This window comes from Nicotiana attenuata, unplaced genomic scaffold (genome assembly GCF_001879085.1).
Source record: "Nicotiana attenuata strain UT unplaced genomic scaffold, NIATTr2, whole genome shotgun sequence".
In the NCBI taxonomy this organism is placed as follows: Eukaryota; Viridiplantae; Streptophyta; class Magnoliopsida; order Solanales; family Solanaceae; genus Nicotiana; species Nicotiana attenuata.
In genome coordinates, this window is record NW_017671558.1 from 223,746 (window position 1) to 238,664 (window position 14,919).

General features: G+C 34.7%; 1 protein-coding gene across 1 annotated transcript; it reads right to left on the reverse strand.

Annotated features, from left to right (window-relative positions):
- Nucleotides 1-1,426: 1,426 nt before the first annotated feature.
- LOC109208981 (ethylene receptor 2-like) lies at nucleotides 1,427-3,813 on the reverse strand. The gene is made up of 2 exons (XM_019372145.1): nucleotides 2,037-3,813; nucleotides 1,427-1,954 (listed from the first exon to the last, which is right to left on the reverse strand). The coding sequence occupies exons 1-2, from the start codon at nucleotides 3,771-3,773 to the stop codon at nucleotides 1,427-1,429; spliced, it is 2,265 nt and encodes a 754-aa protein (XP_019227690.1). The 5' UTR covers nucleotides 3,774-3,813.
- Nucleotides 3,814-14,919: the final 11,106 nt, after the last annotated feature.

Here is a 14,919-nt window from a genome sequence, read left to right on the forward strand (position 1 = left end):
AAACTCACTCGAGCCATCGGGGCTCTAAACCAAAAGTGCACACAAGCCTAAAAATATCATACGAACTTGCTCGCCCGATCAAATCGCCAAAATAACACCTAGAACTACGAATTTAGCACCAAATCACATGAAATTTTGAAGAAAATTTTGAAACTTCTAATTTCTCAACCGGACGTCCGAACCAAGTCAAACCAACTCCGTTTCTCACCAAATTTCACAGACAAGTCATAAATATGGTATTGGACCTATACCGGGTTCAGGAACTAAAATACAGACCCGATATCCAAAAAGTCAAAGCTTGATCAAACATTTCCATTTCATTAAGCCTTTAACTTTCAAATTTCGGCAAAGTCCGATATATCGGGCTAGGGACTTCCGATTTCGATTTCGGGCATACGCCCAAGTTCCAAATCACGATACGGACCCACCGCAACCGTCAAAATACGAATCCGGGTCCGTTTACCAAAAATGTTGACTGAAGTCAACTCAAATGAAGTTTCTAAAAAAAAATCTTATTTTTTTAACAACTTTTAACATAAAAGCGTTGTGGAAGCACGACCGGACTGCGCACACAAATCAAGGAGGATAAAAATAAAATTTTTAAGGCTTAAAAGCGCAGAATTGAGTTCTAAAACATAAGATGACCTTTTAGGTCATTACGCAAATTTTTTTGATTAACCGGATTGTTACACAAATAGCCGGCCAAATTCAATATTTACCTTTTTTAGTCGGTAAACATTAATTATACACAACTTTTATATATATATATATATATATATATATATATATATATATATATATATATATATATATATATATATCCATTTTCAATTTAAGAAATTAGGTCCATTTTCAATATGTGGCTTACTGGAATATTAAATGCTATCTGCTCACAAGTTATCTTGTGTAGGAACAAACTGAAATATAGCAATTCACAAGTTATCTCTTAAGAAGAGGAGCCTTGGCGTAACTGGTAAAGTTGCTGCCACGTGATCAGGAGGTCACGAGTTCGAGCTGTGGAAATAACCTCTTGTCGTCCGGCCCTTTTCAGGACCCCCGCATTAGTGCACCAGGCTACGAGTTATCTCTTAACATTATACTTCCTCTATCCAAACTGTTAGTTATTATGTTGCCTGGGCTCTCTGAAAATGTTGCTGGATGCGTGTCGAATTGTCCAAAAGCAGTATATTTTTGGAGGATCCGAACATTTTGGGGAATCCACACAACTTAGATGTACCAAATTGTCAAGTTTCAATATAAACTGAATGAGCAGATGCTAGCATGCTTCAGCATAAAGCTATAGAACTTAAAATTATGTGGAAAGAAAAGAACTAAAGAAAGTTTCTATACCATTTAGGCTTTTGACTACTTTTTTTTTTTTTTGGGTTAAAAAAGAGAATGAGAAAGTAATTAGCAATTTTAACCATCAAGAAATGACTCTGCTTGCCTGGAGCAGGACTTTCTCAAGCTCATGAGCAAGTCCTGGTAAGAGCACAGGTTTACATATAATTCCATTCATTCCAATCTGCAGACATCTTCCACTTACATCTTCATCAGCAGTTGCAGCTAAACCAATGATCAACGGCCAGCTACTGCTTCGAAACTTTTGAATTCTCATTGTAACTTCAATGCCATCCAAATCAGGCAAGTGAAGATCCAATAGGACAATTTGAAAAGAGGACATATCGGTGCCAAGAGCACCAAGGCAGTCATATCCAGATGAAACTACACTTACTATGCATCCTAATTTCTCGAGCATCTTCCTCCTTACGCCTCTATTCACATCATCAGAGTCGGCTAGTAGAACTTTGACACCGTGGAGAACAGAATACGAGTGATCAGGCTCAGGCTTGACTATGTTACTAGATTGAAGAATTTGAAAGCCAAGAACAACAGCCATGCTTTTATCAAAACCTTCGCGATTTGGGACTATCCAAATGTCTCCTTGCATCAACTGCTTCACATTTTGCATACCAAAAATGAAGTTACTTTAAAAACAAGAAAAATAAAGCTACTAATGATTGTGTGATCCATACCTGAACCAGCTTTTTGCAAACAGTAAAGCTCAAACTTTCCTCAACCTCGTCACTGCAGTATCTTCGGGTGCAATGTGGTAATGAGGAAGTTATTCCCTCGGGCTGAGATTGTTTAATGCTTGTGCAAATTTCAAACCTGATATAGATATCATCATTTGATCTCCTTGTTTTCCAACTTAAATCATTTCCACTTTCAGGGAGAACTCTGAATGTGAGATACCCGCCATCGCTGCCCTTCAAAAGAGTTCCAACCATATGAAGTATAACTTGAAAAACTCTTCTTTCATCGCCCATAACATGATTAGGTAAAGATCTGTCGACCTCAATGCCAATATTATAACCCCTAAATGTACACAAACACTTGGCAAGACAAGCAGCTTCTCTTATCAAGGAATGTAGCTGAAAATGCCTCATCTCCAACGGGAATCTCAAATCGCCCTTTTCTGAAGTATCCATCACCTCATCCGTCAGGGTTGTCACGACTTTGCTGGTTTTAACCGTCGTATCGACAAGAAGCTGTTGCTCTTTACTTAACTTGTCATCATCTTGCAACATGGAGAGTAGACCTGAAATTGAATGCATAGGTCTTCTCAGCCCGTGGCTCATAACACTCTGAAATGCATTCCTTGCTTGACTTGCACTAAGAGCGTCCTGTTTCGCTTGGTGCAGAGCTTGATTCTGTTCGATCAATACGTCTCTCATCTGTTGAGATTCCTCTAGAACCGCAGCATGGGATAGAGCCACGGCAACCTGATCGGCTACAACCCTAACTATATCGATTTCTTGGTTACTCCAACATCTACCTTTTCCGCTAGGAAGAATCAAAACCAGGATAGGGTAACATTGCGGGACAATCTCAGGAGTTCCACCTTTGAAATTCGACAACCTCAGCAGTGGCATCCTAATTGCAGCCACTGCTCCCGTCTCACAACTCCCACCGCTACTTGCAACAGCGAGTGGAGAGTCAGCGTCAAGTATCTTTACACCATCACTCCGCTTGATCTCTTTTACATCTGAATCACTGGTTGGGATAGGCATACAGGAAAAGTTCCTCGTCGTAAGCTCATGAGTCAGGTTCATCTCAGTTTTGTCCATATTAGGCATCCAAATAGCACAATTCTGCAAATCCAATATCTTCGATAGCTCAACCAGAGTTGTATATAGTATTGTATGACGATCAAGTGACTTTCGGATCTCTTGTGTAAGCATCCGAACATGCATTCCAGCTTCCGTTTTCTTCTTTATTATTCCAACTTCTCGATAAAGATCCGAAGCCTTCTTTCGCAACATAAACTCTCTTCCCTTAACTTTAAGCAGCAAAGGGATGATTTTAGCAAGAGTAAAAACAGTCATCCAAGAAACCGCGACAGTGAAGATTTTGGAAACAAGAATGGCAAGCTCAAGCTGAAATGTGGGATGGCGACCGGAAGCCAAGAAATTGAGAAAATGAGTTAACCCACAGAATGTAATGAATGCTCCCATTTGAAAAAGCAACCATTTGAAGGGAAAGTTACAACAGCTGACAAAGTAAATTATCTCAATTGGGATTGAAAAATAAGTTACTGCAATACAGATATCACTCATTTTCTGATACCACAAAATCCTGTCCATACTCCAATATCTCTCATCACCATCACAATAACACTCAGTAAAGCCACTATCAGCTTTCGATACGATCAACAATCCAGATGTCACTGCCTTTAACATGTCAACTGAAAGACCAAGTCTTCTGTTCATTTACTGGATTGTTCTTTTCAGCACCAAATGCTGCTTAATGTGTAATCAGAGACCTAACAAATCCAACCATACATTCAAACACAGACTTGTCAAGATTCAATTCTTGTTCAACAACACGTCCAAGTACATAGCAAACACACAAATTAAAGAAATAGAAAAGCTTTAAACAGGGAGCCTTGGCGTAACTGATAAAGTTGCTGCCATGTGGCCAGGAGGTCACTGGTTCGAGCCGTGGAAACAACCTCTTACAGAAACAGAAATGCTGGGTAAGACTGCGTACAATAAACCCTTGTGATCCGGCCCTTTTCCGAACCCTGCGTATACAGTGCCGGATCCAGAATTTTCATCAAGGGTGTCAAAATAAAAATAATTAGATACATCGAAAAATCAAGGGAAGTCAACGTATAGTAAATATACATAAAATAAAAAAAATTATCTAGCAAAATAGCGTAATTTTCCGGCAAAGGGGTGTCGCTTGCTTCAATGTGGCTCCGCCACTGCGCGCATAGCGGAAGCTTAATGCATCGGGCGGGCTGCCCTTTTAAAAAGGCTTTAAACGACAATATAAAATCTCACAGATGTATATACAAGTGCATGCACCAACATCCATTTTCAATTACCATATGTTGTGTTAATTTCCAAAAAGAGAGCCTATAACGCAGTTCCGCCACGTACAAGGAAGGGGTTCAATTGAATCCGCTCCGTTGGAAAATCGTACTACACAAATAGGGCAAAAACAAATTTGTGGTATATATGAATTTTTGAATCCCCTTGACATAAGAGAAGTAGTTTAAAAATTGCTTTAGGTTGCAAGTTCAAATGTTTTATTCAAATACCAACTTTCAATGCAACAACAACAGTAACAACTATCCTAATATAATCTCATAAATGGGGTCTGGGGAGGGTAGTGTTTACGCTTAACTTACCCTATAGTAAGGCGGTTTCGAATATACCATCGGCTCAAGGAAAATACCAACTATCAATAACTCTATGAAGTCATTATCCACCTCAACAATAATCAACACAACACAATGAAATGCCACAAACAACTTTGAAATGAAAGTTAAAATTCACTAACAAGAACTAAGGCATGGAAACAACTGGATTTTCAATAAAAATTAAAAAAATTAAACTAAGAACATTCTTACAGTTAGAAAATTAAGGAGAAAAAGCAAATGAAACTCCTCTAATTCTCCGAAATTTTACAATCAACACTTTCTCTTCTGCGCTCCAACACAAGTTTCAAACGTTTCACTATCCTTATTAAGTAGTCGGAGTACTATTAGTAAACCTTTTACCCAATTTATTTATATTAATTATCCATTATTGTTTTACTTAATTAGCATATTCATTACTCTCTCTCCCTCTCTTCTCTATCTTTGGTATTATTGTAAAGTGTTCTATTTTCCTTTTTTGATACTGTATTATTTACAAAAGGCGATTTTCTTTAGCCAATTCAATTTTTAAATCATTTGTCTAACTGTTTTAGGGAAATTGATCAATAATATTTTCTGGTTAAACTTACGTAGAGTGAACGATATTTTCACCAAGTCCTAGCTTTATTTCTTTTTCCTCCTAAGCGGCTAAATGAATAAAAATGTATTACATCATTTACGTTTTAAGCGTAATTGATCTATACTTGGTAAGTTTTTTACCTCAACATATTTCATTTTTAAGTTTTCTCTTCAAAATAATTCATTCATATCATGCCAAATGTTTATACTTTATACGAAGCACACGTTTATCTAGTTTATTTATCTTTTCTATGGAAAAATATAGAATTATCCATTATAATATGTATAAACAAGAAACTTAACCAGTATTTTCCCTTTTTGTAAATGAAGTGGGATCATGGCATATATGAATAAAAAAGAAATTGAGATTTCAAATAATTAATTACTTATATATTACTTATGGTATATACTCGAGTACATATGATAATCTAACTAACTATTTTTCAAGTAAATTTACCCTAAAATTCTTTCAATGGTAATATTTGATGTAAAAAAAATAAATTCAGTTGGTAAAATGTAACTTATTACCGATATATTGATATTTAACACATACTTCTTTTGCTTTCGTATATACATTATACACCATACTAAAACATGCAAGCAATTAATTAATGGACATGGTAAGATTTGTTAATACTAATTCCTTCGGATCTCCATTGTTAGTCTAATTCCTAGTTATATCAACATTTTAGTCTTATTATGGCAAGTGTTAACAGTTCATAGGGGAAAAGAAAGTTTAGTATTTCATCAGTTGAGGTAATTATATATAAACTATTGAATAGCAATGATATAGAAACGTAAATTGTAACGAGCAAATTACACGCCATAAAATCAAAAGATACGGAAAAATCCACCAAATTTAACACGAAATCGTTGCCATAAAAGGCATAAATCACAGTCTTTCGTCAATTTACTGAATAGACTAAAATGATTATTATTTGGGAAAAAGGCCATTATTGCTCCTGCACTATTGGCATCTAAGCACGTTTCTCCCTCGTTATACTATACGTTCAATCCCCACCCTACCGTTAACAAAGTAAGCAAAAATACTCCTAACCCTACCGTTTTGACACTGTGCCACCCAGGACCCTCAAATAAATTGCCATGTAATAATACATGTCAGCATTTTTGTAAATTCACTACCCAAAAAATTATTTTAATTCCTTTTTCCTTTTTTTTTTTTAACTTTTCTCTTTCTTCTTTTTTCAACATTAGTTCTTCTGCTTCTCTAAGGCCAACTGGGCAAATTATCAACCCTAATTTTAAAGACCCCTCACTTCTCCTCAATTTTCAGCTCCACAACTCGATTCAATCCGAACCAAACCAGTCCAAATGCTCTCAAACTTCAAAAATAAGTTCTTCTACTCAATACCAAGTATACTTAACAACACACAACTGATTTCAAATACAAAAATTGGAGTTCAATTCAAACCCACTTCAATACTTGAAAGCTGCTCAATAATGGTGGTTTTTTCTTGCTCTGATTCGTTTCCCAACAGCAACCAAGCATTAGAAACAACTTAGCCGCTCAATTCCAGCTTCAAATCACACAAAAAACCTCCAAATATTCTATGAAGCTCAGATTTCGAAGTTGACATAGTGAAAACGCCGAGGAACTCGATGTCTAAGTAAACTTGATTTTTTTCTTTCAGATTCTTTGTCAATTTAGCTTCACAGCAAAAAAATAATGATTAATTCTAGATATACCCACGTTTTTCCCTCACCTTTATAGACATGATAAAAATAAAAGGATCTAAATTTGCTATAGAAATCAAAGTTGATTGGTTGAATTTTGAATTCGACGGAGAAGATGATAACGCCGGAAACAGAGGAGAAAAGGAGAAGAAAGAGAAATAGTTAAAAAGTTTAAAATTAAGTGGGACCCACAAAATTCCCTTTATCTTAAAAATAAAAAATAACACAAGATAAATTTAAGGATTATCTGATTTGGTCGTTGGGTTTGAGATTAAAGGTTAGTGGAAGTCTGAGTTGGCAGCTGACTTGGAAAAAAGAGAGGGGGTCAGCTACCACATCGATGAGGCATTAGGGTTAAGGGTATTTTTGCTTACTTTGTTAACGGTAGGGTGAGGATTGAATGTATAGTATAACGAGGGAGAAACGTGCTTAAATGCCAATAGTACAGGGGCAATAATGGCCTTTTTCCCTTATTATTTATTAGATTGAGAATAAAAAATAAAAAAACACCGAAAGAAAAGTAACTATGTATCAAAAAATTGTGTTTTTCGAATTTTTGTGTGAGTTAGTGAAAGTTTTATCATTTTTGTGTGAGAAAACAAAATAATATGACTTTGCTAAAAAAAAGGTCATAGTTATATGACCATTTGTGAAATTTACCTGATCCATTCAACGTATGTTTTTATATCATTGCCAATCGTCAATAATGCAGGTATAATTTTCCTCAATTAATGAAATACTAAAATTTCTTTTTGCCAATATGGAATCTTTTGACACTTGCCATAAGACTAAAATGTTGATATAAACCGCTTGATCTAGAGTATTAACACATCTTGCCATTTTCATTAATTGCTTGCATGTTATAGTTGTCACGACCCAATTTAGGATCATGACCGGCGCTCAGGAGAAAGTGCCCCCAAGTAAGCCTCATCGGTAATTTACAGAAAACTGGACAGAGTTTTCCCTGTTTTAGGACTATCCAAAAATAAACCTGTCTTAGAAATCAACAACACAACCAACCTATATCGACCAAACAAGTTATAATCCTCATTCACGAAGTATTTCCAACACAATAATACTAACTTTATCTCCAAGTATACGATAGGAAAGTCTAATAAGAGTCACAAGTCTATACCAGTAAAAGAATACTTATGACACTCATGAAAATGACTATGGAGCGACTCAAAGAGTTTCAAGAAAGAGACAATAACAAATAAATAACAATCTTTGCCCACGCGAGTAAATGCGGGGCTCACCAGGAACTGTCACCTCGTGTACTCTAATTAACGGAATCCTCGCCTGTGACTACTCCTGTCTCTGTAAAAATAATAGCGGGGAGTAAGTCGCTAGCTCAATGAGTAATAATATTTAACCACAACCGTTTTTAATAGGGGACACGTTAGAAAACATGTTTGTGTAGTAGTCAGAAAACATCATGAATAAATGCCCTTTTTCATAGATAATAAACAATAATCACTCTCACCGTGTGTTTCATGTAACAAAAAATCAATTTAACAATTCGGTAATAAACTCGGTAAGCACTGTGTCATATCAATTCTTTATGTTTGGGAGGTTTCCAAGAAAGGATCATATAATCTGTATCACTATGTGGACCCCTTCATAAAAGGAGTAAACTTTAACTATAGGTCCCTACTCGAGGGAAAACTGTAACTGTATGCTAGTTCTAACTTCCCACTAGCGAGGGCTATAACTGTACTCGGTAATCGGTAAATACAAGGTGCACCAGGTCTAACGAACCCGCCGTTAGCTACGGGATCCTTCAAAGTCTCCTCCCATTTATACTCTTTCTTGTAAACAATAAATACTCGTACAAAAGCATTTTCAAAATAATAAAGAGCATATCATTTCTTATTAAATCTTGTAATTTTATTTCGGTAACGGTAATCATATCTCAAGTAACAGTAAAACATGTCTAGTAACAGTGAGAATAATTCAAATAACCGTAATATCTCAACTAACGGTAAAACATATCTAGTAACGGTAAAAACGTTTAGATTAATTGGTAAACATCTCAAGCAAATTGTACCATATCAAGTAAAGGACTTGCCCCACATGCAATTTTCAAATATTCGGTAACACATTTTATTTTCAAAATAAGGTATAAACCATGCAGGTTATGAAAACACAAATTGCGATAAGATTATTATTTACAGTACTCCTGTCTAAATACCATGCCTGCCACCTCGAGTAGTCCATGAGACTCCTTTCAATCAATGTATAATCACATCACATCGACCACGTGTTAATATCCTTGTGCATGCTAATTCATAACTAGAATAGAATACTAAACCCTCTTGGGTTCATATTTGAAAATCAATTCGTCAAATTTTATTTATCTGTGCTATGAGAAATTCAACTAATCCATAATTTAGCTTACCCATATTATATAAAAGTCAAATTCACGGTCATGAGTTAGAGAACTACCTTTCAAATCTTGATTCTCTATATATTTGTTCCCCTGCGTGAGGCGTTACTGAAGAAGAGCCAAGAATTTCCCTTTTTTCTTTATTCTTACGATCTTGCTGCCACAATTCCTTTTTCACTCCCTTCAATCACGTCTCCTCTAATTGCCAGAGAAGGCTTGTGAAAGCTTCTTGAAAATATGATCTTCATAGCTTTTTAAATCTTTGGTTCTTCCCTTCTTTCTTTCTATTGTTCTTTTCTTTTTCATAATTTTTTTTCCGTCCTTTGTATGAATCTGTGTTGAGTACTCCTCGTGCTCCTTCACTCGAAAGAGAGGCACCAGTCTCACATTAATTTTTTTGTTATCCAAAAGTGGCTGGTTAAAACTTTTTCCCCAAATCTCTTTAACCTATTTCCCTTCCCCTAATGCTATTTACGTTGCTGATGGGCTAAGGCCCACTTGTACTTTTTTTTTATTGCTTTTATAATAATTATGTAAATGCTCTTATTTTAATAAGGGGTATTACATCCTCCCTTCCTTATGAAATTCGGTCCTCGAATTTAAATCAAGTGCATATATGGCGTAGCTTTTTCGAGTTCCCAGGTAATCTCTTCAAGACTTTCACGAATACAATTTCTTTTACCATAACGTTCTTACATGCTTGTAGATAATAGTCACTAGCTCCTCCTCATATGATAACTTTTGATCAAACAATATAGTCGGTGTATCATGTGGTTAAGAGGAGTCTGATATATATTTCTTAACATAGAGACATGAAATGTTGGACGAATAAAAGACAATTAAGGAGGAAGTGCCAAACGATACTCCATAGCTCCCACTTGGTCAAGTATCTCGTATAATCTTATAAATTCTGGATTCGTCTACCCTCTTTTTTCGATTTGCACCACCCCTTCCATAGGGGAGACTCGTAGGATCACTGGGACTCAAAATATAAACTCTAAGTTTATTTTTCTCTTATCTGCACAAGAGTTTTGTCTGCTTTGTGATGTGAGCAATCTATGTCTGAATCAAATGAACTTATTAATCGTTTGTTATACCAAGTCTAGTCCTAATACATTTTTTTCTATAAGTATACCTTAGTGTCACCAACTTAAAATAATCCGATAAGAGAATACCGCCTTATGTACAAGGTTTTATATGGATCCCTCTGCATGCTTCACTACGAGATCTTGTTATAAATAAACTCAGGTAAAAAGGTAGATAAGCATCGCAACTATCCCAAAAATGAAGAATGGAAGCTCTCAAAGTATTCCCCAAGATCTATATACAACAAGAACAACAAGCCATTATAATCCCACTAGTGGGGTCTGGGGAGGGTAGTGTGTACGCAGACCTTACCCCTACCCTAGGGTAGAGAGGCTATTTTCAATAAACCTTCAGCATCCTTCCCTCCAAGAACTCCCACCTTGCTCTTGGGGTGACTCGAACTCACAACCTCTTGGTTGTAAGTGGAGGGTGCTTACCATCAGAGCAATCTACCTTGTCGCCCCAAGATCTATATAGTACGCCCAAATTACCGTCTGCCAGCGGATAAAGTGCATTACAAGGATCCCCTCGTGTACCCGATGCTTCTTGGAAAGATTTTCAAAAGCATAAAGTAAATTGTGATTTTCTATCAGAAACAGTGGACGATATAACCCCATGGAGTCGGACAATTTTCATTGATGTATATCTCATTGTAAGAAAGGTTTGACTAGCAAGAAGTGTGCCTACTATGTAACCAATTTACACTTTTCCAAGTATCGTTATTACCTGTAATTGTTTGAGGTAGTTCTGTCATAAATTTTACTATAATTCTATTACATTTCTACTTTGGATCTCGAGTTGTTGTTGCGGCCCTCCAAGTCGCAAATGTTGGCCGTGACATTCTAAGAAGTCAAATAGTCAAAAACAAGTTAAAGATTTTTTTTTGTCTTTATTTTCTCACAATTATAATTTTCTTCTAGTCATGGTACATCTTATTGGACCCCGAATGTACAGTGTATCTTATCAAATCTTGTAATTTTATAACGGTAATCATGTCTCAAGTAACAGTAAAACATGTCTAGTAACAGTGAGAATAATTCAAATAACCGTAATATCTCAAGTAACGGTAAAACATATCTAGTAACGGTAAAAACGTTTAGATTAATTGGTAAACATCTCAAGTAAATTGTTCGGTACCATATCAAGTAAAGGACTTGTCCCACATGCAATTTTCAAATATTCGGTAACACATTTTATTTTCAAAATAAGGTATAAACCATGCAGGTTATGAAAACATAAATTGCGGTAAGATTACTACTCACAGTACTCCTGTCTAAATACCGTGCCTGCCACCTCGAGTAGTCCATGAGACTCCTTTCAATCAATCTATAATCACATCACATCGACCACGTGTTAATATCCTTGTGCATGCTAATTCATAACTAGATTAGAATACTAAACCCTCTGGGGTTCATATTTGAAAATCAATTTGTCAAATTTTATTTATCTGTGCTATGAGAAATTCAACTAATCCATAATTTAGCTTACCCATATTATATAAAAGTCAAATTCATGGTCATGAGTTAGAGAACTACCTTTTAAATCATGATTCTCTATATATTTGTTCCCCTGTGTGAGGCGTTACTGAAGAAGAGCCAAGAAATTTCCTTTTTTCTTTATTCTTACGATCTTGCTGCCACAATTCCTTTTTCACTCCCTTCAATCACGTCTCCTCTAATTGCCAGAGAAGGCTTGTGAAAGCTTCTTGAAAAGATGATCTTCATAGCTTTTTAAATCTTTGGTTCTTCCCTTCTTTCTTCATAATTTTTTTTTCCGTCCTTTGTATGAATCTGCGTTGAGTACTCCCCGTGCTCCTTCACTCGAAAGAGAGGCACCAGTCTCACATTAATTTTTTTGTTCTCCAAAAGTGGCTGGTTAAAACTTTTTCCCCAAATCTCTTTAACCCATTTCCCTTCCCCTAATGCTATTTACGTTGCTGATGGGCTAAGGCCCACTTGTATTTTTTTTGGGGGTTTTGACACAGTTACCCACAAAAACAAAACTATTTACCCTTGTCTACCCATTTATTTTTTACCCATAAACTAATTACATTTCCTACCCATAGTAGGTTTTGTGGAGAATTTTGTCTTTATTCTCAATTCTTTTTATTTTATGCTTCTTTTCTTTTCTTTTTTCTTTTCTCTTTTTATTCTCGTTTTCTTCTAATTTTTTTCTTTTTTCCTATTCTAATTTCATTTAACTTTTTTTTAATATTCATTCTCTTCATAATCTAATTTCATGTACTATTTTCACTATTTTTTATTATTCTTTTTTTTATTTTATTGCTAAAGAATAACCAAATTGTGTACCAATTAAATGTAGCTAATACAACCAAAAAAATATTAACTAACATTTGATACCAGTATAGTATATATTTATACCAACAGGGTATACAATTGTACGCAACTTAAATCATAATTCTAATTATATAGACTATGATTCCATACCAGAAAAATTTTCAAAATTCCTTTTCGGTTTTGGAGTTCTCAACAACAAACACCTACCCCTCTATTAGAATAGACATTCATAAAAAAATTTTAGATTTGATTGTATAGTGTATACCCGTTATGTACACAAAATTGGCAGTTATTCTATTTTCATCATAGAATGATTATTCGGTCTTTTTTCTTCTTTGTAATTTGTATCATGATTCAATCAAAATTTCTCGAGTTCTTCGAATTTGTAACTTCACCGAAATCGGAATAGTTCCTATACTACTACATTAGTATGAAATCGAATCGCCTTGAAATATTTCTTATTTCTTATCGATTCCTGTCAAAAAGGAACAATTGGAATAGAGGATTCATATCTTTTGTTTTTTTCTTTAAAAAAAATAAGTTTTTATGTTATTTCGTACTATACAATTCTTTTCTTTGTGGGATCTTTTTCCCATGAGAGGTAATGAGAAGAATTCTAGAATGGATTGCTACCTATGCCTAGATCACGGATAAATGGAAATTTTATTGATAAGACCTTTTCAATTGTAGCCAATATCTTATTACGAGTAATTCCGACAACTTCAGGAGAAAAAGAGGCATTTACCTATTACAGAGATGGTGCGATTTGATTCTTTTTTTTTTTATTTCATATTTATTCATTTCTCTCAGTCTTACGAGGAGAAAAACACGTGATTCGAGAAAATTTTTGAAAAAAAAATCTACGCTTTTTGAAGGTGAAGTTTGGAAATAGAACAATTCCTTCTGTCNAATAACGATGGGTATAAAGTGAGGAAGGTAAAATGAGGAGGAGAAAGAAGAAAGGCGAGTAAATAGTTTGGGGAGCATGGGTAGGAGTAGTAAATAGTTTGGATCTGGGCATTAAAGGGTAAATAGTTTAGAATTAATGGGTATAAAGTGAGATTTTCTCTTTTTTTTTATTGCTTTTATAGTAATTAGGTAAATGCTCTTATTTTAATAAGGGGTATTACAATAGTATTAGGGTGAAAATCATTTACCCTCCCCAACTTTGTGTTAAAAATCCAAACCCCCCCCCCCCCCCCACCAACTTTGAACAATAATTATTCTCCCCCCTTTATCCTACACAATACCTTTTTTGCCCTTGAATTTTTAATTTCCTCCTCAATTCAATACTTTTTATTATATGGTATTTCTTTTTTTATGATTTTAGCTATAACTTAAATTATATAATACCTATTATAAATTTTAATTAGAGTTCATTAAAATTATAAGTAGAATGAGTAATTAGAGTCAATTAAAATTTAGCTTAATGATTGTTATTTTAATGTAATGCATATTAAATATATATTTAAGCTATATTTTCTTAGAGACGGAGCTAGAAAATCATATAAGAGGATTGAAAAACACCCCAACTTTTTTTTTTCCGGATTGAACTTGTGAGCTAAGATAACTTGGGGTGTTTTTCAATCCTCTTATATGAAAAACTCAGATTGAACTTGTGAGCTAAGAAATTAATGAACTCTATTCTCTTAGCTCACAAATTTTAATTTCTTAGCTCACAAGTTCAATCCGAGTTTTTCATATAAGAGGATTGAAAAACACCCCAAGTTATCTTAGCTCACAAGTTCAATCCGAAATTAAAAAAAAAAAATTGGGGTCCCTCTTGTATGAATTTCTAGCTTCGTCGCTAAGAAATATAACTTAAATATATATTTAATATGCATTACATTAAAATAACAATCATAAAGATAGGTAATTTTAATTGACTCTGATTACTTATTCTACTTATAATTTTAGTGAACTCTAATTATAATTTATACTAGATATTACATAATTTAAGTTATAGCTAAAATCATAAAAAATATCATATAATAAAAAAATATTGAATTGAGGAGGAAATTAAAAATTCAAAGGGCAAAAAAGGTATTGTGTAGGATAAAGGGGGGAGAATGATTATTGTTCAAAGTTGAGGGGGGAGTTTGATTTTTAACACAAAGTTGGGGAGGGTAATGATTTTTACCCAATAGTATTATGGTGTATATACGAAA

Bases quoted from the DNA above. Each gene is read 5' to 3' on its own strand.
- LOC109208981 (XM_019372145.1), bottom strand. From the start codon at position 3,773: ATGAACAGAAGACTTGGTCTTTCAGTTGACATGTTAAAGGCAGTGACA. The intron at 1,955-2,036 runs GTATGGATCACA...AATGTGAAGCAG, and splicing joins TTTGCAAAAAGCTGGTTCAG to TTGATGCAAGGAGACATTTG.